General features: G+C 32.6%; 2 protein-coding genes across 13 annotated transcripts in view; both read right to left on the bottom strand.

The window, feature by feature from the left end:
* Positions 1 to 5647, bottom strand: part of LOC146929776 (uncharacterized) — a 68753-nt gene extending 63106 nt beyond the window's left edge. For 5 of the 12 annotated variants that reach the window (XR_015006150.1, XR_015006149.1, XR_015006151.1 and 2 more), the window contains exons 1-6: positions 5205 to 5410; positions 4628 to 4741; positions 3134 to 3292; positions 2844 to 3050; positions 2672 to 2768; positions 2493 to 2562 (exon numbers count right to left, since the gene is read on the bottom strand). The gene's annotated coding sequence lies outside the window, so the exon portion shown is untranslated. Of the gene's footprint in view, positions 1 to 2492; positions 2563 to 2671; positions 2769 to 2843; positions 3051 to 3133; positions 3293 to 4627; positions 4742 to 5200 lie in introns of all 12 variants that reach the window. The other 7 variants (XR_015006154.1, XM_085701529.1, XM_085701530.1 and 4 more) reach the window with 5 other exon arrangements.
* Positions 5648 to 16257: 10610 nt separating this feature from the next.
* Positions 16258 to 19204, bottom strand: LOC146929781 (nucleosome assembly protein 1;3-like). The gene is made up of 11 exons (XM_085707405.1): positions 19153 to 19204; positions 18993 to 19051; positions 18151 to 18258; positions 17763 to 17855; positions 17563 to 17641; positions 17425 to 17486; positions 17123 to 17307; positions 16866 to 17022; positions 16737 to 16780; positions 16412 to 16631; positions 16258 to 16284 (listed from the first exon to the last, which is right to left on the bottom strand). The coding sequence occupies exons 1-11, from the start codon at positions 19202 to 19204 to the stop codon at positions 16258 to 16260; spliced, it is 1086 nt and encodes a 361-aa protein (XP_085563531.1).
* Between the last annotated feature and the right edge of the window lie 2657 nt (positions 19205 to 21861).

Consider the following 21861-nt stretch of genomic DNA (forward strand, 5'->3'; position numbering starts at 1 on the left):
TCAGCAGTTTATCCTTCAGAATCAGGCTCAGGGAACACCGCAGTTTGATCTGATTCCCACTTCAGTTTATCCTTCAGAATTAAGCTTCCCACTTTGCTTAAAGAGAACCTAATCCAAACTAGACCACCTCTTCCGGAGTCGAAGAGATTGCCAGCGGGGTATAGAGCTGACCTTTCTTGTGCTTTCCATCAAGGGGCACCAGGTCACGACATCGAGCAATGTTTTTCTTTAAAGACTGTAGTCCAGAAGTTAATCCAAGATAACGCCCTGTCCCCCGAGGGTCAGCTACTTGTCCAGCAAAGGCCTCAGCAACAATGCCAGCCACTATGCGTACAACGACCTTGACAATAGGTTCCTCAGCAACTTATCCCTCAGAATCAGGCTCGAAAAGCACCGTAGTTTGACCAGATTCCTATGAAATATGCATATTTGATTCCCTCTTTGCTTGAGAAGAACCTTGTCCAAACTATAGCGCCTCCTCGAGTGCTTAACAAGTTGCAGAATTGGTATCGATCTGACTGCTCTTTTGCCTTCCTTCAAGGGGCACCAGGACATGACATCGAGCACTGTTACGCTTTAAAAGCCAAAGTTCAGAAGTTGATCGAAGATAACACCTAGTCCTTCGAAGATCCAGATCCAAATGTGCTACTCAAACAACCTCAACAACAATATCCGGCTTATTACCCTGTTGCAGCTGTTATGCCCATCGCCGATGTTGTTCAATATCCGGGTTATCAAACCCAGTTTCAACAATGTCAACAACAATATCAACAACAGGCTTCGAGGACAGATTAATCTGATTCCTATGAAGTATGCAGATTTGCTTCCAATGTTGTTTGAAAGGAATTTGGTCCACATCAAGGCACCTCTTCCAGTGCCGGCAAGATTTCCAGCGGGGTATAGAGCTGACCTCTCTTGTGCCTTCCATCAAGGGGAACCAGATCATGATGTTAAACACTGTTTTGCTTTGAAGAAAATAGTCCAGAAGTTGGTCCGAAATAACCTCTGGTCTTTCTAAGATTGAACTCTGACATGCAAGTTAATCCGCTATCGGATCTTGGAACCTAATGGTGACACATGGAATGTTTAGCTGCAATTGGGTCGTTACTGATGTTTCTTTCTACTGCTCTTGATGTTTTCTGTTTTTCAAAAAAAAATCATTTTGTCCCACCCGAGACGAAAGTGAATTTGTTTAGGGCTTTTTGCTTTATGTATTTTCATCATTAATAAAAAGGTCGTTTTGATCCCGACTTTGTTTTTTATTTTGTACTTTTTCCGGAAAAATGGTAATACAAAAAAATAAAAATTTCTCGTTCTTTAATCATTTTCAAATATCTGCATAATCATAACTTTTATTTAGGGTGCTTAAAACCTTCCCTTCGCGTTACCAACTTCCCTTTGCTTAAAACCGACTTTGTTTTTTATTTTGTACTTTTTCTAGAAAAATGGTAATACAAAAAACCAAAAATTTCTTGTTCTTTAATCATTTTCAAATATCTGCATAATCATAACTTTTATTTAGGGTGCTTAAAACCTTCCCTTTACGTAACCAACTTCCCTAATGGTAATACACGAGATTCCTGTGGAATACCATAGACGTTTAGGGTGCTTAAAACCTTCCCTTTGCGTAACCAACTCCCCGGACCTTGATCTCTTAAAAAAGGGGTTATGGTTTTGCAGACTATCTCTGACCGTGTTAGGGGTTATGGTTTTGCAGTATGTCCTAGAGACATATTTCCACGTCAATCTATCCCGTTGATGAAGTGAATTAAATGTTTGGTATAATGAGTAAGAGAATGGAGTTACTAGAGAGAATGATGTTGGAGAGACAAACACCCAATGAGAGACAAACACCCGATGGAGATACTAGAGAGAATAGATATATTGATAAAGTTGTAGAAAGAGAGGCAACAACCAAAAAATACCGGAGAAAATCAAAATGTTGTTTTTCGTTTGAAGGTACTTGTATGACAAGTTCATCAAGCCTCGTGGGTTGGTAAATAAGGTACTTGTTGCCTTTCTCTTTCTACAACTTTCTCAATATCTCCATTGTCTTTAGTATCTCCATCGGATGTTTGTCTCTCATCGGGTGTTTGCCTTTCCAACTTCATTCTCTCTAGTAACTCCATTCTCTTACTTGTTTTACCAAACATTTCATTCACTTCATCAATGAGGATAGATTGATGTGGAAATATGTCTCTAGGACATACCGCAAAACCATATAACCCCTAACACAACCATATTAGTTTGGAAGATCTAGAGCCCGTTGAAGAACGTCTTTACGACCAAGGTCTTTTCCTCTTTCGTGTTTCGGTAAAAATTGCGTTAACGCCTTATGTAACATTAACAAGCAAAAAAAAATCGCTACATTTGATATGAATCCAAAAAATAAGCTTTATTGCGTAAAGATTTCCTCCCTCGTGTCTAAACTTTCATCGTAATTAACTAAATAATTTGATATGAATCCAAAAAAGTAGCTATATTTGACTTACACATTTATCCGAATTTTCTGAACTTCCTCATTATCAATCACTCCATCGTTTCTTCTTCCGCCTCTTCTTTCTTTTTTAGGAGCGAATATGCATAACAGAAGAGAGAAGTCAGTACAGAGAAAGCAGCATAGAGAAGTCGGTATATAGACAAAACAGAATAGTCAGAATTGGAGCCTTACAATTTTACACATACTGGCCATATTTTCTTCAAGACGAGCTAACCCTATATGGATGTCTGTGATTTAAAGCTCTTTCTCAATTTTCTTTACTCCTTTTCTGCATGAATTAAAATTTTGATAAAAAATACGAAGATAAAAATGAATGTCGATGAAAGTGATACAAAGGCATTACCAAAAATTCAGGAGTCAAACTCTGAGCTACAAAGGCATCCCCAATGCTCTTGTTCTATGTGGGGATACTTATCCTCCGGAGGTTTGTCAACAACATCCAGATTAGTATCTCTTATATAAAGTCTTGTCAATGTGGTTTTGAATGTTGTAAACAACCTTCCAGCTTCCATTTTTACATGATTATCATGCTCATCGCCATGTAAACTTTCTGCAAGACGACAGAGATCATTACGAAATATAAATGGATAAAAGTAATGATATGTTTTCAACTAGCTTGAGTATGTGTTTTACCTGTATCTCATCCAAAACATTTGCTTTGTAAGGTTTCATTTTAGGAGCTCTCCGATTTTCTATACTAATTAGAACCATCTGACAAACGATGACTCCTACGTAAATGCCAAAACCTTCGCTTTCTTTCCCAATTGGTTGACCTCTAGCATTCCAACGAACCTGAAGTAAGATTGCATGGTATACAAAATGAATTCAGCAATGCATTAAAAGATAATGATTATCAATTCAGCAATGCATTAAAAAATAATGATTATCTTATTTCTGAATTCAGATTTCAATAATCATTATCAATTCATACTAACATGAGCAAATCTTATCAAGACCATTTTGGATGAGTGTCAAAACATAGAGTATCCGTTCAGCTCAAGCTTTTGCAAGAAATTCCCCTAACTAAAAGATAACATAATTTTGTATTTTTTTAAATCCATTTATCTTCAAATTAGTTAGGCAATAATTAAGTATTTCAGTTCATAACTAAGTTTTTGGTCACTAGCAAAAAAACTTATGATGAACGGAACTTTAACTAGCAGTTTATTTGTCCAGTTAACATCAATTCATTGTCCACAAACAAGGAGTCTACATTAAATTTATATTGTCTAATATACCTAAATTATTAAAATCTCAACCATTAATTTTGCGACTCTTTTTAAAAGAGAAAAATACTCATCGAAATGGCTTGTTGTTTGCATCGAACAATATATAATAACTATTTCCATCCCAAACATAATATATTAATGTCACTTTCTTCTATCTCAACATATCTAGATTTAATGGTGTTTAATGTATATGTGGCATTGCAAGTAATGACAATGAATTTGTGACATTGCAAGTGATGATGATGAGTTTGAGACATTGCAAGTGGTGTTTGAGGCATCAGATTCAGATCAGACATTAAAAGTGATGGATATCTAATATAGCCAAACAGTTTTTATTTAATTTGAAAGAAGTGGCTCTTTGCATAAAGGAAGACAAGTGAAGTTTAAGGCATCAGAATTAAGCTAGATTACTGATATAGTGAGGATGAAAAAAATTGGGAGAAACAATTGGAGAGAACTGATACATTGATCAGTTGTGACTTGTATTGAATTCTAATTGTACAGTAAAGAGATTTTGTAATGAAAAGTTATAAAAAGCTCTAGTAAGTTAAAATTTCATTGATCCAAATTACGTAGTCTGATTACTAAATTGTAAGGAAAAGAACTAATTGTGCTCTTTCAAATTACGATGTGCATGTTTGTTTGCGCATTAGAGTCTCCAAATGTACATCCACCGTGATTATTAATAAGCTACAAAACAAAGCTTCTGTGTTACCGCAGTTTTGACAAACTTGTCGCATGACCAAATAGACGCTATTTCAAAATTCAACCCAAAATTAGAGGATTGTTTGTGTTCACTATCCTAAAAATAGACCAGTAATAATTTAACCAGTTATGAAAATTAAACCAATCAACATATAGGGCCTTAAAACTCTATGAAATAGGAACGATTTCTTACCGTTCTTGAAGGACAAACAGAGACAACGACGGCGGCCACAAACAGATGCTCCTTGTCTTTAGTTCCAATTGTTCAATCAACTGATGCTCTATAAGCAGAAGCTATAAGCAGAATCTATAAGCAGCAACTATAAACAATTAGAAGCTATAAACAAATTCCATAAGTATAAGCAATAAGGAATATCTATAAGCAGAATTTATAAGCAAAAACAACAAAAGTTATACCCTATAAGCAAAAAAACAAAATCCGTAAGCAGAAGCTATAAGTTGAATCTATAAGCAGCAGCTATAAACGTTTAGAAGCTATTAAGCAAACCCCAAAAGCATAAGCAACAAGGAAGATCTATAAGCAGAAGTTATAAGCAAAAAACACAAAAGCTATAAACTATAAGCAAAAAACAAAAGTTATAAGTAGAAGTTATAAGCTAAATCTATAAGCAGAAGCTATAAGCAATAAGAAAGTGAACACACATGAAAATTAACAAAGAGATCAAGAATCGAAAAGCTATAAGCATAAGCAGAACAATTAGAAGCTATAAGCAGAAGCAAATTTATAAGGGAAAACAAACATGACCTACCAATGGTGAGAGAGATCGGCGCCGAAGATGGTGAGAGAGAAAAACAAATCGATGGGTTTTGGCGTTTTGATGTTCCATCCTTGTCTATCTCTAGAAATATGAGCAACTCCAACGGCATGATTTTCGTTGAGTCTGCCAGCGTGTACACGTAGTTTGGAAATGGAGAATATTTTGCAAAAAAATTCGTTGGAGCTTGGAATAACCGTGCTAACAACATCGGGAATCCCCTATTTCTACTACACCACCGTTACTCTTAAAAAATTGAAAAATGTTGTTGACACATGTGTTTAAGCTGAAACACACCAGTAAATGACCAAAATACCTCCTCGGCAGTTAACTGCCGCGGAAGTTAACCGGCGGTTGTTAACTGCCGAAATCCATTTCCGTCGGCAATTAAGTGCCGATCACATTTTTATGTCTTAAATGCAAATTTTCGGTTGCTCAAAGAGGAAAGTCAACACTCATTACCAATATTAACACAAGGAAGATGATCAACGCATTAATGGTGATAAAATATTTTTAAGAGTCATGTTAACATGTGCCCTTAGGGCACGTGTTAAGGAACTCAAAATGAGCAACTTTGCATTGGAAAACATGATAATTTAACTTTTAAGAAGTTGACTGCACGACTTTTGATACGTATATTTCTATAATAAGTTCTTTAACATGTGCCCTTGAGGGCACAAGTTAACATTTGCCTATTTTTAAAGGAGCCATATCTTCCTCATTAAGGAGTATTATTTTTGTCATTGATTGTGCAATATTTTTGCAAATAAAATGATCCGAATCGGTTGACCATATCTCTCAATTAATCTAAAATATTTTATCATTATGTGTATCACACCTCCCCTAAGGTTTTGTTAAATGTCACACACCTCCCCTAAGGTTTTGTTAAATGTCACACACCTCCCCTCTAGTTTAACAAAATGCAGTAACCTCCCTCCACTTAACTCTGTTAACCATCCGTTAATTTAAGAAAAAAATCTGTCAAAATAGCATCAGTGTTGTACTACCAATTATGCCTGTGCAACCAATTAGGCCTAAAAACATTAATTCAAATTCTTTAGCTATGGATACTTGCAGTTTTGCTGTGACAGTGTGTTCCTTTTTCAATTTGTTCTCGATTTACACTAATTAGTAATTAGTATTAACCCTACAAAGCTAATATAACATCTCTTCCTATTTTTGTTTTCTTTTTCCTGCTATTCATTCCCAATTTTATCTTTAAACTCCGGTAAATTGGTAATCAACGTCAATTTTCACACAAAAAAGAAAATCAAATTTAAGGTCCCTTTAAACCCCCTTTCCCAAACCCACCAGAGGCTCCAAACCAAGTTAGGGATTTGTCAAACATAAAATCAAAATTAAAATTGAATTGACTTGTAGTTAATCTTGTTCATCAGCAAAGTATGTTTTTTATGTTTTTGTATTTTCTTTTTTGTGTAAATTGGCTTGTATGCTTCAAATGCAAGGTGAAGCTTTGTTTTAGACTCGTGGAAATTTAGAGCATTTTGCCATGATGCAGAGAGTGCTTGGTTTGTTACGGCAGCATATGTTTGAGAGTTGAGTAAAGTGAGCAAGCAATTCAATGGTAGTAATCTTTAAAATAGGCAAATCACTTGAAATGTCAAAGATTGTGAGAACGTGAACTCCATATTTGTATTTTAACGGAAGTATAACAGTGTTAAGAGAGAAGGGGAGGTACTTGTCTATTTAATGAGAACTTAAGGGAGATCAATGTTTATTTTAAAATTAGAGGGGATGTTTGTGTCATTTAAAGAAACCTTAGGGGAGGTGATTGTAATTATCCCTTATATGTATCACAATAATACCCATATACTTCTACACAGTGTTCGCCACCCCACTGTAACTAAAGATTATCACTCACCTTTATATAATATAAAACAATAAACTAATATACTAATAGTAATATATAATATTAAAATAATAAACTAATATATACTATTTTTTTAAGGGATGATATTATTTTTTTTAGCAACTAAAGTATAATATTTTTTGGAAGTACTATTTAGTTCATTTAAATTTCACAACAGTAATTGAATTTATTTTTTTTAACGTTAACAGTAATTGATTTGATAATGTTCTCAATTGTCTAGATTGTTTTAGGGGAATTGTCCAGTTTTATTTGCCAGAAATCCTTGTTGGAAAGTCGGGAATAATTCTTTGTAATGATAAAACAAATCACTTGCTCCTCTAAAAAAAAATTCACTTGGTTCGTATCCAGAAAAAATAATTGACTTGCTCAATTAAATATAGCATTTAACTTCAATAAAACTTTCTAATTGACTTTCTCAATGTGTATAGGGCTAACTAAAATCTTAAATCTTAATTACAATCAAATCAATGGAGGCGGAATTAAAGCAAAATGCATCAATGGCTGCAGGATGGAAGAAAATGCTCTACGGCACTTAAATGCCGATGGATGAAACAGAATTTCGGCGGTTAACTGCCGAGGTTTTCCTCGGTAGTTAACTGCAGCCGGTTTTGGACTTCCTCGGCAGTTAACTGCCGAAGGGTATTTTAGTATTTTACATGTGTTTTTCAGCCAAACAAGATGTGTCAACGGTTTCTAAAAAATTTAGACTCTTCTATTATGTTGATCTGTTAGAGATTAACAACTACTAATACTATTCTGGATTACTGATCTTTGACCCGTGCGCGCATGGGTCTTACTATTTATTTATTATAGAAATATAGGTATCAAAAACCGTAGATTCAACTTCTTAACAATTAAAATGTTATGTTTTCCAAAACAAAATTATTCTTTTTAGGTTCATTAATATGTGTGGTAAGGGCACAAGTTAACATGATCATTTATTTATTAACAAAAATTGTATAAAAATTATATTAGAGTTCAAATAACAAAGATATTAGTATATAGAACAAAGATAATGAAAATATATTGTCAAAATTCAAACATCCATTTTCAATACTCTTATCAGGTATAGACCAACATGAACAACTCGTACTATGAGCTTCAAGTTAAGTCTGTCATCAACAATTGCATAAGCTGGAGTCAATATCCTTATTTACATACAATGGTTGATACTTAATAGTAATAGTTTGGTCTCTTATAAAATAAAATTAATAGTTTTCAACTTTTCATTACAATAAAAAAATATTTTGTCAAAAAAATAAAAAATATTGTGTTGATGTCCATTTGCACTCTATGTTCATTGCCTTTTTGTCCATTTTATTGTTAATGCTCTTTAACAGTATTAAAATAATTGATGGACAATTTAATACTCTATCTAAAGATAGAATGAATAATTGGTTTAGGTCCACAATACTTATAACCTTAGAAACGGGATCATATTCTATATAAAAAAATAATAAACAGAATCATATTCTATAAAAACATTAAGCAATCACATAGACTAGAAAGAAAAAAGAAAATTCTAAAAGAAACAATAACAATACTTCATTTTCTTGGAATTTAATTCACATATTACATATTAGACCGTCAATTTCATGGAATTAAGAATGAAACATGGAAACAATAATAAAATAAAGAAAGAAATGGAAAACGGCCACCTTCTAACTTAGAAGAATAGGTCGGTAAAGGAAATGGCGGACAAAATTACTCAATTATAGGAACAAACTCGAGGGAAAAGAGAGGATTGGAAAACAACATTTGAGAGGCTGAGACACGTGACTGAAAGAAGAAAGTCGTTGAGACTTTGGAAGAAGAAATGGTTGCATTGAAAAAATTATGAAGAGGGCCATGAATGCTACAAAGGAGAGGCTTTGGAAGTGGTTGATGCATTGGATTAGAATAGAGTAATGGTTTCGCATTGGAATAGGAATAGAGAATTGAACTGAAAGGAGAGTGTCACGATTATAGGTGTTTACTGGTGTTTTTGGTAAACTACAAGTCTAACTTTGCTTATTACAAACGGGATCAAACTAGAAATCTCAGGACATGTTGTGAATCTTTTTGCAGAAAATGTATGAACACTAACCAAGCTCGTAGGTTGCTTTATGAACGAAATGAAGTTTTGGTAAGAAAGGGATTGTCTCTCGATAGGGAAAAAACGCAATAAATGCAAGTAAAAGTAAAAGATTTTGAAAGTTTAAAACACATAAACTTAAAGAAAAAGTAAATTGCATTACATCAATGGAATGATGATTCGACAAATCAGATTACATACATTATGTATGACTCTTTTCTCTAGACATCGGTACTTCGAGTGCTAGAATTTCTATAAGTGATTTGCGACCTATTTTTCATATGAAAAACTACTATTTATACATAGTAAAATAACTGGGAAAAGCTAATTGCCACGAACAACACATCCTCCATCGAGAACTGCTTGTCCCCCACGCCTTCACTAAGTAAATTGCTACTTTTAAATTTGAATTCCTTCTTCTTTGACAACAACTGCTTGGCTTCGACCAATTCACATCCTGACTCACGTCTTGTCGAACTTCAAGGTTTATTCCATTCTTCCAAATGCTAAGTCCATATCATGTCGAGCTCCCCATGCTAAAGATAAAGACTCTAATTCATGAAAGAACAAAAGTCAACGCATGTTGACTGCATTAAATGAGTCTGTCGAAAGTACAGGCTGTAACAACCTGTTTTTCGCTAAGATTATTTTATTTATTTATTTATTATATGTGTGTATATGTATTTAATTGCTTGTCTGTGTATTTGATTTGGGATTAGTGAATTTTTAGCCTAGAAGGGTATTTTAGTCATTTTTAAGACTAATGGTATTTTGGTCATTTGGCAAGTAAGGGTAAATTAGTAATTTTGGAAGGAATAGTATTTTAGTGTTTTAGTGTGAATAACTATTTTTACTAAGTTAGAGGTAACTAGTGGTAATTGTTTGAGATGGTAAAATAATGAGATGTCTTAAGAGTTAAGTGTGTAGTAACTTTTTAGAATTAAGTCGTGATAATTGTTAAGCCCATTAAGAATATAGTTACCCTAGCCCATTATTGTGGTATAAATATATAATTCATTAGAGGAAATTATGGTTAGCTCATTCATTCACACATTTCATACATAATAGAGAGGCTAGAGATATTTGAGAGAGAATAGAAGCATAGAAGAGAAGACGAAGAACCCATTTAAAAGACACTGAAGGAAAAGCTAGGATTCATTGGAGAGGGTGAAAATTCTTGAAGATTAGCTGAGCTTTTAAGAAATCAAGGTAAGGGGGTTTGGTTTGCTCTACTAAATAAGCTATAATCTTCTTTTTCACTTATGGGTCATAATTGTTATGAATGAATTATGAATTTTATGAATTTTGATGTTAATTTTCGTGCACATAATTATGTGGTAAAATTGGGTATGTGAAATTTGTTATAAACTCGTTGTAAGTTCTCAAACTTCATTGTCGTTATGTGTTGAAATGAATACTTTGAGGTTTTAGCTTAAATTAGTGATAATGATTTTGTTGTTGTTGAATTGTGATGAATTCATGACGTATATGCTAAGAATGTTGTTGGATATATGTTGATGATGTTGATTCATGAATTGGGTGATGACAAATGCGTTGTTGTGGTTAAGTTGTTGTGTTTTTATGATTTTTGTGAAAATGGATCAAAAGTGGAGAAGTTTGATTTTGATGAACTTGAACGGATTGATGATGATGTTGTGTTGAATTAGAGTGTTTAGAATTTCTCTTTTAAATCAAGAGTTTTGGGTGTGAAATCGTTTGGGAGAAAATTGGGTTTTTGAGTAAAAAGTCGTTTTAAGCACTTTTGTGCAATAAGTCATTTTGGGGTGAGTTGAATTAAGTTGTTTTGGGTTGTGGAACTATGTTTTTGTGTGTGTATCAATGGTCTAAGTGTTTGGGACGAGTTTGGTGAAAACAGGATCAAAAATGGTTTCGAAAACGGGCTCCCGGGCACGAAAACGAGGACGAAAAATCAGCTTATCCCACTTGTCAAGGTGATACGGCCATGTATCTAGGTGCCATGACCATGCCTGAACATTCTGTTTAGATGGCTTGGCTGTGCGTACTAGTGCTACGACCGTGCCAACCCCCCTATGCCTGTAAATGCTAGATTTTTCACTTTTTAAGGTACTTTTAGTATACCAATGGTTCCCAAACACATAAATCTAATTAAATGAAGTTTAATTGGACTTCTAAGAGTGGTTTATCATAGCTTTAAGTTAGGAATGATTTGACTTTGAAAAATGAATATAAAGGAGACAAACTTTGCAATTTTTTAGAAATAGTTGAACCTTGTGAAGTGATTATTTTATGATTGATTAACTAGGGTATTAGATGATATGTAGGAATGTTTTGATGATGTGTAAGAACATGAAACCCTAATTTTGTTGAGAAAATTTAAAATAGGTGATTTTTACGAAATAGATGAACTTTGTCAAAATGAGGTTTTAAGAATGAATAACTTGCAAATGGCTTTGTATTCATGATAACATGATGGAATGAGAATGAATCAATGAATGATAGGTGTTTGATATGATGGTTAACCTGACGTGGCTGATTGGTATTCTTTTACGCGAAATGTGTTTTATGAAACGATGTTGCTTACTTGTGGTGATAATTGCTAATGATGATTATGATGATGACTCTTTTGTGGATTTTGATTTGTTGATTGTATGGATGTAAATACTTGATAATGCAAATGGTGGTGTTTGGTGAAGATATTATATGATGGTGTAAATTGTATAATATAGTTGGTGATTTGTGCATTGTCAAGTCTTTGCTTGTAAGTCCATGCATTCATAGTCATGTTGAAGAATGTAATTGGTGGTGTTTATTACATTAGTTGTTGAAGAACTTAATTGGTGGTGTTTATTACGTTAGTGGATTCATATGGTAAAATTATCTCCCGAATCCAATTGGTACCACATACATGTAGAAGTGTATAGAACATTGCATGCATTTGAAATTGGAGAAATTGGTCATACTTGAATATGTGTATTGGTGAAATTTTGGTGAATGTGTGATTGTGTGAAATTGTGGATTTGGATTTATAACTTGTTGTGTAATGATTGGAGCATGATAATATTCAAGTGGAGTTAGTATTCTAGGAATGTTGAATATGTACATATGTATTTATTTGAAATCCTTGAATGCTTTTATTTTACTATGTTTATTTTGTGGAATATTATCTAACCCCCAGTGGTCGTTTGCTTGACCGCCTACCTATTTGTATGAATGGGTAGACGACTTGCAGGATTGAGTTTGCTTTGCTAGTGAGTTGCTTGAGGATAGCATGAAGCTACCTCCTTTCTCTTTTGCTCGAGTCTAGTTAGGCTCTGATTAGGGTGTCGGCATTTATGTTTTGATTTCTCCATCTGTTGTTGGATTTGATTGATGAGACCATGGTCATGTATTTGAAGCATGAGATATGATGTTGAGATTTATTACTCATGTATTTTGAGCATTGTTGTCTGTTGATTAGATGTTATGTATGATGATTGTCTTCCATTGCAAATTTTTATGAAGATCAAATTATGCATGTTTTAGAAAATGTAGACGTAGCATCTAAACTCTTTGATTTATTTTGATTAATTGCATGATTATTGCATATGGGGTTTAGAATGTCATACAGGCTAACAAATTGCTCCCTAAAAGGAGAAAGTTTAAAGGAGAAGATTGACATTTTTGAAAAACTATAGGCACCTTTTAGAAACTGACGTCATTCTAATTATGAATTTTAAGAGTGGACTTTTCAAGTTTCCTTTCATTGAACACTTTCAAGATTTAGTGGGCCACCACTTTTGCAGTTGAAAAGTTAGTGAGCCTTTCCATTTACCGTATGGTGCCAAGTGTCACTTGTTAACCTCTCATCTTCAACTCCTTCGCATTTCCCAATTTCTCATCATTATAGTGCCTCCTATATAAGGATCTTGTCGATTTGTTTCCCTAGAGTTTTTTAACTTCCCACTAACTCCACAAACTGCCATTTCTATCAAACCATGTGGCGGTTACTGACAAGGGAGGTTGAAAGGTTTTCGTTCCAATCAGCTCTTTCGTTACTTATAAAACCCACCTTTTACCCTTGAAAAATTTATGCAACAATGGAACACCTTCCAAAAGACGTTTTGCTTATTATTGTCAAGAAAGTAGCAGCTTTTGGAACTCAGGATCTTCTCAGGTTCGAAGTTACTTCCACCAATCATCATAAGCTTGTCCGCCAGAAAGCAGTGCTTGGTACTCTACCAAGAGACTACTTGTGGTACATTTCTGACTACTGGCCCTGCACGGGAAAACGCAAGTTCGTGTAGCAGATTTCTCGTAGTGGGTAAGAAGCATACTGTAACAGCCCGCTTTTCCCAAGAATTATTTTATTATTTATTATACGTATTTATATGTGTTTATGTGTGATTAATTGTCCTTGTGTGTAGTTTATTTGGGATTAGTGGATTTTTGGCCCAAAAGGGTATTTTAGTCATTTTCAGGCTAAGGGGTATTTTGGTCATTTGGCGAGTAAGGGTAAATAAGTCATTTTATTAAGAAGGTTTTTTTTTTGACATTTTAGTGAGAATGGTTATTTTTACTAAATTACTAGTAAGTTGGGGTAATTATTTAGAGATGGTAATTATTCAGTATTTTAACGGATTAATTGAGTAGTAACTTTTGGGAATTAGTTAGTAAGAATGTTTAGCCCATTATGACAATTAGAAACCAAGTCCAATTAGAAGGTGGTATATATACTTAACTCTTATGAGAAACTAGGTTAAATTATTCATTATTTCATTTCACAAACTTAAGAGGTAGAGAGAGAATGTAGATCACAAACTTGGAGAAGAGGAAATAAGAGAAAGCTAGAGAAAGCTTGTGGTTTGAAGAGCTAGGGGGAGATTGAGGCTTAAGCTAGTGGATTCAAGACCTAGTGGCTTCAGCTAGTAGTTTTTCATATGAAAAATAGGTCGCAAATCACTTAAAAAAAATCTAGCACTCAAAGTATCGACGTCTATAGAAAAGAGTCATACACAATGTATGTAATTTGATTTGTTGAACCACCTTTACATTAATGCAATGCAATTTACCTTTTCTTTAAATTTATACGTTTTAAACTTTTAAGTCTTTTACTTTTACTTGCATTTACTGCGTTTTTCCCCTGTCGAGAGACAGGCCTTTTCTTACAAAAACTCCATCTCGTTCACAAAGAAACCTATGAACTTGGTGAGTGTTCATACATTTTCTGGAAAAAGATTGCACAACATGTCCTGGGAATTCTAGTTTGATCCTGTTTGTAATAAGCAAAGCTAGACTCGTAGTTTACCAAAAACACCGGTAAACAAATTGGCACGTCCGGTGGGACCCTATTTGTGTAATTTTTTGGAAGTAACTTCCATAACTTTTCAAATTATTTTCTAAGTGTTCTTGTGAAAACTGGTTTTTGGAAATTTATAACTGTTTTTTGTTAAACTTTTTATGGAAAAAACCTTTGTTTGTGCATGAATTTAAGAAGTGGTAGAGCTTTGAAAGTAATGGCTAGACCAACCAATATTGGTACTTCTGCATCGTCACAATCATCATAGTCTTCTTCACAAGTACAATCTACACAGGCATCTGCCCCTACAGCGGGTGCGAGTGTATCAACTGTCGTGGGAACAACCATGGTTATGCCAGTTGCTACGGAAATAGGGGTAACCTCTCCTACAACTGTTTCGACAACTACTACTACAGTGACACAACCAGAAATGGGGACCTTTGTGCCTCCATTCACTGTTGGTATACAACGAAAAACACCTCCTAATCACCTTTGTCAAGAAGACTTTTAATATAAAGTGTTGTTAAAAATCAAACTATGATGCTACTATTAAGATCATAAAGGGATTTGAAAAATCATTATATTGAAATTTGAGGAACCACACAAGTGAATAGACACTACATCTTTTATTTTTGATGCAATTAGACACATTTGGTCCAAACCTTTAGTGCATCAGGTATATGGGTCACCTCGCTTATATGTTGATCAACATCTTTTCAATTAGATGTGATACTCTTAACTCACATTTAATATATCAACAATCTCTCCTTCAAGTGAGTCCATTCATCAATTTGGTATTTCTCTCCCTCAAGTAGAAACTATTTCATCCACGTACAATTGCATAATCATTGACACTCACCATTAACGAGACAAGCCTTCTAACCATCTTTAAAAAGAATAATTTTGATACAAAAAGTTGTTGAACAAGACTCTGATACCTAAGTAATGAGAGATTCACAAAGATCATCAAATTGAGCTTTGAACAATCACGCAAATGCAACTAGAGTCGAACATTAGACTCTAAACAATCTTTAAGATATATATGAGTCTCCTCACTTATATGTTGTTCAACATCTAACTTTCCTTTCCATATCATATTCGAACTCACACTTCAAATACCATAAATTTGCAATTAAGATGGATTACAAAATACTAAATAACATGTATCGATTATAAAAGAAAACTTGTTGAAATGAACTGGTAATCATATTTTATCACAAATATCAATCGATATTATCAGGGACATAATATCGTAAAAAAAACAAGTATCCAGAACGAACCTATAAATCATAGCAATAAATTAATACATCCCCATCTATAACAACATTTCTCCAAAGTACTAACCAAAATAGGAGAATGGGCAGGGCACTAAATAAAATTCAAACATATAAGATATAAAAAAGAAAAACAAATCCGAAGTCCATGAAAAACAACATCACATTGAATGAAATATAATTCTTCATCACGCAAATTGGTACCCAAAAACAACCATCTCTTAGTGCAGCTTGCACTTAGCTGGTCTTTGACCCTTTCCAAGCTGAAAAAAAATATAAATACAGAATTAAAATAAAAAAATGTAATGTCGAGCGACATACAAAATAAATAAAGATAAGAACTATGTGATTAGTGTATAGTTTCTAACACACACTTCTATTTGTCGAAATTCATAAATATCTCACCAAATTTGATGCAAGTAAAATCCACATAATTTGGTGGGACTTGTGATTTCAACCGATAGAAGGATATTGTCATCGCTCTTTGTAAAGACAACGTTAACTAAATGAGTCAAACAAACAACTTCGGTGAAAGTTAAAATATTTTACCTTTAATTGTTGAGGATTGGAACAACATTCTGAAGAAAATTAACACAAAAGGACAGGCAAAAACACAAATGTGTTAGTTCTAGTTCCAAATTTAAATTTAAAACAACCAAAGAAATTGAACAAATATTTCAGCAATTCAAATCATCAAGATTATACCTTCTTTTTTGGATTGTCGACGTCGTCATTGTCATCTTCATCATCATCCAAGCCATTGTCATCATCTTCCTCCTTCTTTTCCACCTCCACCTCTTCCTCTTCCTCTTCCTCATCCTCATCCTCATCATCATCATCATCTAGATCTCCAAACTCTCCATCAGAAGCCTCCCCAGTATACCATGATATAGCATTGGGAATGATTTTGTCTCTTATGGCGGACCTAAACAAGCATCAAAATTCAACCAAGTAGAGAATCAAAGTTTCAAAAAGCAAAAGGGTGTCATGAGTCAACAATTATGTTAAAACATCATAGTATTTAGCTTACCCAATGTCATAGTCCTGCTCCATCTCATTCTGAAGTTCTTTAGCCTGTTTAAAAAATAAAATAAAATTGTTCAAGAAAAATAATATTTCATATTTATATTTATCAAATAATTTTTATAGTCTTTCATACCACTTCTTCGTCAACACCCATGTCATCTTTGGGAATCTCCGGCGGGATAAAAAAATTGAAGAAACTATCATATTTTTCAGTTTCGATAGTTGGTTTTGCAGTGGTTGAATCTTTCTTCTTGGTCAAACATTTACCCGGGAGCCATTCAATTTTGGTCCTGATAAAAAATGCAGCAAGCAAACCTTACTCGTGATCCTAAACAATGCAAAATAGATCGTTGAACGCATAATAGCATCAAGTTAAAAGGACCAACTTACCCAATAGCCTTCTCCAGTATGGGCTCGTCTTCGTCAACCATATGATAGGTTTTGGTCAGGACCGCGTTTGAAAAATACGGATTTGAATCGAAAAAGAACTCAAGTTTGAACCCTTGCGGTTCAGTGATCTTGGTATATTTGATATCTTTGAGATACTTCAAAGCATCTTCATCACGCTCCGTAATCTAATTCATAGAGATAATAGGTGAAAAGATCATTACCAAAATGTAATTTTATGGCTGTAAAACCTCAAGCATTAAAGAGTAAAAGAAGTTAACAATTGAACATTTTATTCAACTTACCACATCAGCTATCTCGTCATTATTTTGCAAAGCAATGAGCCAAAAATAAGGTACTCCCTTCACTACATAATTCACAAGAAAATTGTTAAAGTGGAGAATCAAAATAATAAAAGTGAGGTAAATTTCTAGTTAATATACCTTCAGGCTCATCTATATCAGCTGGAGTTTCAATTGCTGCCCCTTCCACTTCAGCAAGACCATTCACAATTTCATAGCGCTGCATTCATTTATAAATAGGTTTAGTGATCAATATACATTTGAATGCTCCCATACAAATCAGATTCAATAATTTTAAACGTGAATAATTGAAGAATTAATGACAAGAATCCTCAAGATACCTTAGTGTACAATGGTTGATACAATAATTGGTATTTGGCTTCAAGAGCTGCTCTCTCCTCCAAAAACTTTGCCTTCAATTCATCATGTTCTCTCTGTAAATTCACAAAACAAGTTTAGAAGCTACTAGGAAGCTCGAATTCATAAGAACAGTTTACAGATTCATTTTTTTAAAAGCAAAAATAGGTTAATGATGGACGGTTAGGTTCAAACTATGAAAGAAAAAAAAACCCTAAAATGATCTCAATAATTCTTAATAATTAAAATACACCATGTGAATATGATAAATGGTACACGTCTAGCAATAAACTTTTCAATAAAGCATAACACAACTAATAAAAAAATCTTAACAAGAAAAAAAGGTTTACTACAACTATTTAGGGAATATACCTGGATCTCTTCCAGAACCTCAAGACGCTTCTGGATAATGGGGGATGCATATAGATACCGAAAAGCATTATAGCGTTGTCGAGTTAATGCCTGAATCAATCTCAATCGCTAAAAAAAATAATTGACATTCAGAATCAAGAATCAATTAAAATATAACATAAAAAAATAAAGCATGAAACTAACAAAATAAATAAGGGTAAAAATGCAAGAATCTATAATTGAAGCAACAAGAGAAAATCAACTTGAGCAACTGAATTCAACTAGTGAAAACCAAAATAATAAATCAAACCAATCATCAAAACAAAAGTGCTTATTATTGGAAGGAAAAGAGAAAACTAAATTGAATAATTGAGCAATTAAAACCATTCATCATACAAAAAACGAGGCACTAAATTCAAGTAGAAAAAAAAAAGTGGTGTACTTGATACATAATAACTCAAATCAATCATCAAAACAAAAACCCAAAACGTAGAAATTGATTATCAAATTATGGTTTTAATTAGAACAATTTAGTTAAATATAAAGCATGAAACTTTTCAAAAATATTTAAGAGAATTAAAACAAAATGGCTAATAATTGAAGCAATAAGAGAAAATCAAGTGAGTAATCGAGCAACTAAAACCAATGATCAAAACAAAAACTTAAATTCCCCCAAAAAACAAAAACCACAAAAACCAAAAATTGTAATCAGATTAAGGGTTTGATTAAAACATTATCGATAGCAATAAAGCGTGAAACTTTACAATAAAAAAAATGAAAACAGAAGACAAAACGGTCTTTAATTGAAGCAAACCATAAAAAACAAATTGAGTAACTAAAGAAGAGACATTCAAAGTTCAAACCTCGAGAATATCAACATGGTTAGCACTACCCCCTTCATTGACAAATTCATTGAGCATTGCTGAGAAACAAAATACAAAAATTTAGTCAGGAAAACATTACATAATAGAAAAATAAAAACCATGACGAAGATGATGTTGAAATAGAGAGAAACATTCTTACAGAATTTGAAACCATCCAATGAGAAAACACTGGTATCGTCGTTGTTGGCCATTGTTGAGAAAATGAAGAAAGGAAACAAGATGTAATGAACAAGAGAAAGTGGGGGAGAGAGGGTTTTGAAGTAAGCGGCTATGTCTCTAATCCTCTTTGTGCCACCCTCCTTTTAAACACAAAAAAAGCTTGTTTTCTCCCTCCTTTTTCCTTTTTTAATTTATTAATTGAAAATTCAATTTTTTTTCTATAATATTAATATTATTTTCTATTTGAGGAATTTCTTTCAATATTAAAATTCCTATAAAAAAATTATTATTCGGGTCCACTTCCTTTTTCATAAAAAAAATATCTTTCAGTAAAAAAAAAATTATTTTATACTTTCTCATATTAAAGCGGTACTTTTTATTTTTATTTTTATAAAGCAATAGAATGCAAAAACATTGAGCAAAAGTTATAACATCTCAACTAGGTTGACACCCCATAACTAACTTTCTCATCTAACTCTAATTTTTTTATTAATAATGAAAATAAAAAAGTAAAAACTTGGGGACTAGGTCAATACTCAAGACAACACATAAGGTGATCAAAACACTCTTAATCATTGAAAACCTTACCAAGGATGTTGGAGATATAGATTACAAGTTATTTAGACAACTATCTACTAGGAATGATAAGAAATTCCAAGAGATAAAACCGCAATGAAGGGAAAAAAGAGTGCAGAATTTGAAATAGCAGAAACCAACGTCAAAATATATACAAAGATAAACTTAATCTATTACGATGAAAATCATCCATAACAATCTAACATGATCGATTTGGCATAAACTTGCGTCGATGCATATGATACTGATTGTGCCTTCACGATTTTCATACAAAGTACATTTCGAGACGCGGGAAATTGCCCAAAACATTGTTTCAAACGCACTATACATCAAATTTAAAGAATGCATGTCGTTTGATAATAAAAAATGAGTTTTTACCTTTTTTTAAGTAAAAAATTAGTTTTACCTTTGTACGTACAAATATTTCTATATCGATTTATAGTAATGTTTTGATATTGTTATACAACTATATTATTATCAGTATCACCATTGACCCGTTACTTAGTACACACATCCGGTTTGGTAGATAAAAATATAAATTTATTGTGAAGGTTAATAGATGATAAATGTTATATCTAGTGTATGATAAATTTTGGGATCATGATAAAACTACATCTATATATGTAAGTGATAAAAATAGGGGTAATTGTCGACCCGTTATATTTTACATGCAATTGAACTTTATAAATGGAAATGTAAATTATTGTGATAGTTATACGACGATAATTTTCATGTCTTCGTTTAGAACTACAACTAGATTATTTGTCAAAAAAAAAAAAAGAACTACAACTAGATTTGGCCTGAACTCGCATATGCACACAAAAGCTATTATTTGTGGCTTCTCAACTTTCACGTCCAAAGTGCATGGAGAAGCGATAAAGTGCATTTAAAAGTTGTTTTGTAGATGGAAGCTAATTGTTGTGACAGTTAAACGATGATGACTAGTAGGTTTGTATTACACAAACAAAAAATACTAGGCTTTATTTTTTATTTAGTTTTTTAAATTCTATTATTTGTAATCAATATGTGTGTGTGTGTATATATATATATATATTTTGTAAAAATATATCGAGTCGGGATTCATTGAAATTATGTGTCAAACTTAGAATAGTTACACCTCTAATGATTTTGTATAGAATATGGATCTTACAAATCGGAGCTTGTATTATCTTGATAACTATACATATAAATTTTTAAAAGGATTAAATTTGAATAATGACAAACAAAAATGATATCAAATACTAATTTTTTTTCTTCCCAATATTAATAATTGATTGTGTTATTCAAAAATAAATTAACGGCACAGTTTGTTGTTCGTTTGTTTTCTATTCCTCTATAATTTATTATAAATATTTTGTCATCTACTACTAATATTATGGAGCGCTTGACCAAAAAAATATTGAGGAGCTTGATCTCCTATCTGTGAATAAATAATAATATATTAGTTAAATGAATTAACTTTATACTTTCTAGAAATCAATAAAAGTTATGTCCTTTTTATCTACATTGTGTTTATGGTAGATTCTTTATCTTCTTAATCTTTTTTTTTATTTCTTTTTAAAATCATACAATATCATCTTTAATTTATTAAAGTTATTACTATATTTACAAAATCATATCAGACAATTTGGTGAATAAGGTAAAAAATTGAAATGACATGCCTTTTTTTAATATAATATTTTTTATTTTTATAGTATACTATGCAAAGTACGAATAATTAACGGCATATAGAATAAAATCAGATACCGATATTAAATAATTTCCAATTTTTGTATTTTTCTTTGGATACACGTTGAAGTTTGCTATTTAAATTTAAATGATATAATAGTTTAACTATTTAACACTATTACTTTTAATATTTTCCTTTTATTCATATTTTGTTAGGTGGTAGCTGGCCTTTTCATCATCTAATCTTTATGAAATATGCTGATTAAAAATTAAAAAACGATACCTCAAAAGATTAGATTTTTTTTTTATCGATTCTTAGAAGAATTATTTAGGAAAGAACAAATTAACTTGCTAATTTCATAAAAACAAAAGATATCCTAAAAAGAAAAATAAAAAACATTTTAAAAAACAACATGAAACAGAATAAAAATACATGGATTGTCCC

Source organism: Medicago sativa, chromosome 4, assembly GCF_051527215.1.
Source record: "Medicago sativa cultivar Bolivia chromosome 4, Bolivia_mono, whole genome shotgun sequence".
NCBI classification, from domain to species: domain Eukaryota; kingdom Viridiplantae; phylum Streptophyta; class Magnoliopsida; order Fabales; family Fabaceae; genus Medicago; species Medicago sativa.

What these genes read in the sequence shown, in the direction of transcription:
- LOC146929781 (XM_085707405.1), bottom strand. Translation starts at nt 19,204, where the DNA reads ATGGCCAACAACGACGATACCAGTGTTTTCTCATTGGATGGTTTCAAA. An exon ending in ATGACGAGATAGCTGATGTG is followed by an intron (nt 17,308 to 17,424) that starts GTAAGTTGAATA and finishes TCTATGAATTAG; the next exon opens with ATTACGGAGCGTGATGAAGA. An exon ending in TCGACAATCCAAAAAAGAAG is followed by an intron (nt 16,285 to 16,411) that starts GTATAATCTTGA and finishes AATTTTCTTCAG; the next exon opens with AATGTTGTTCCAATCCTCAA.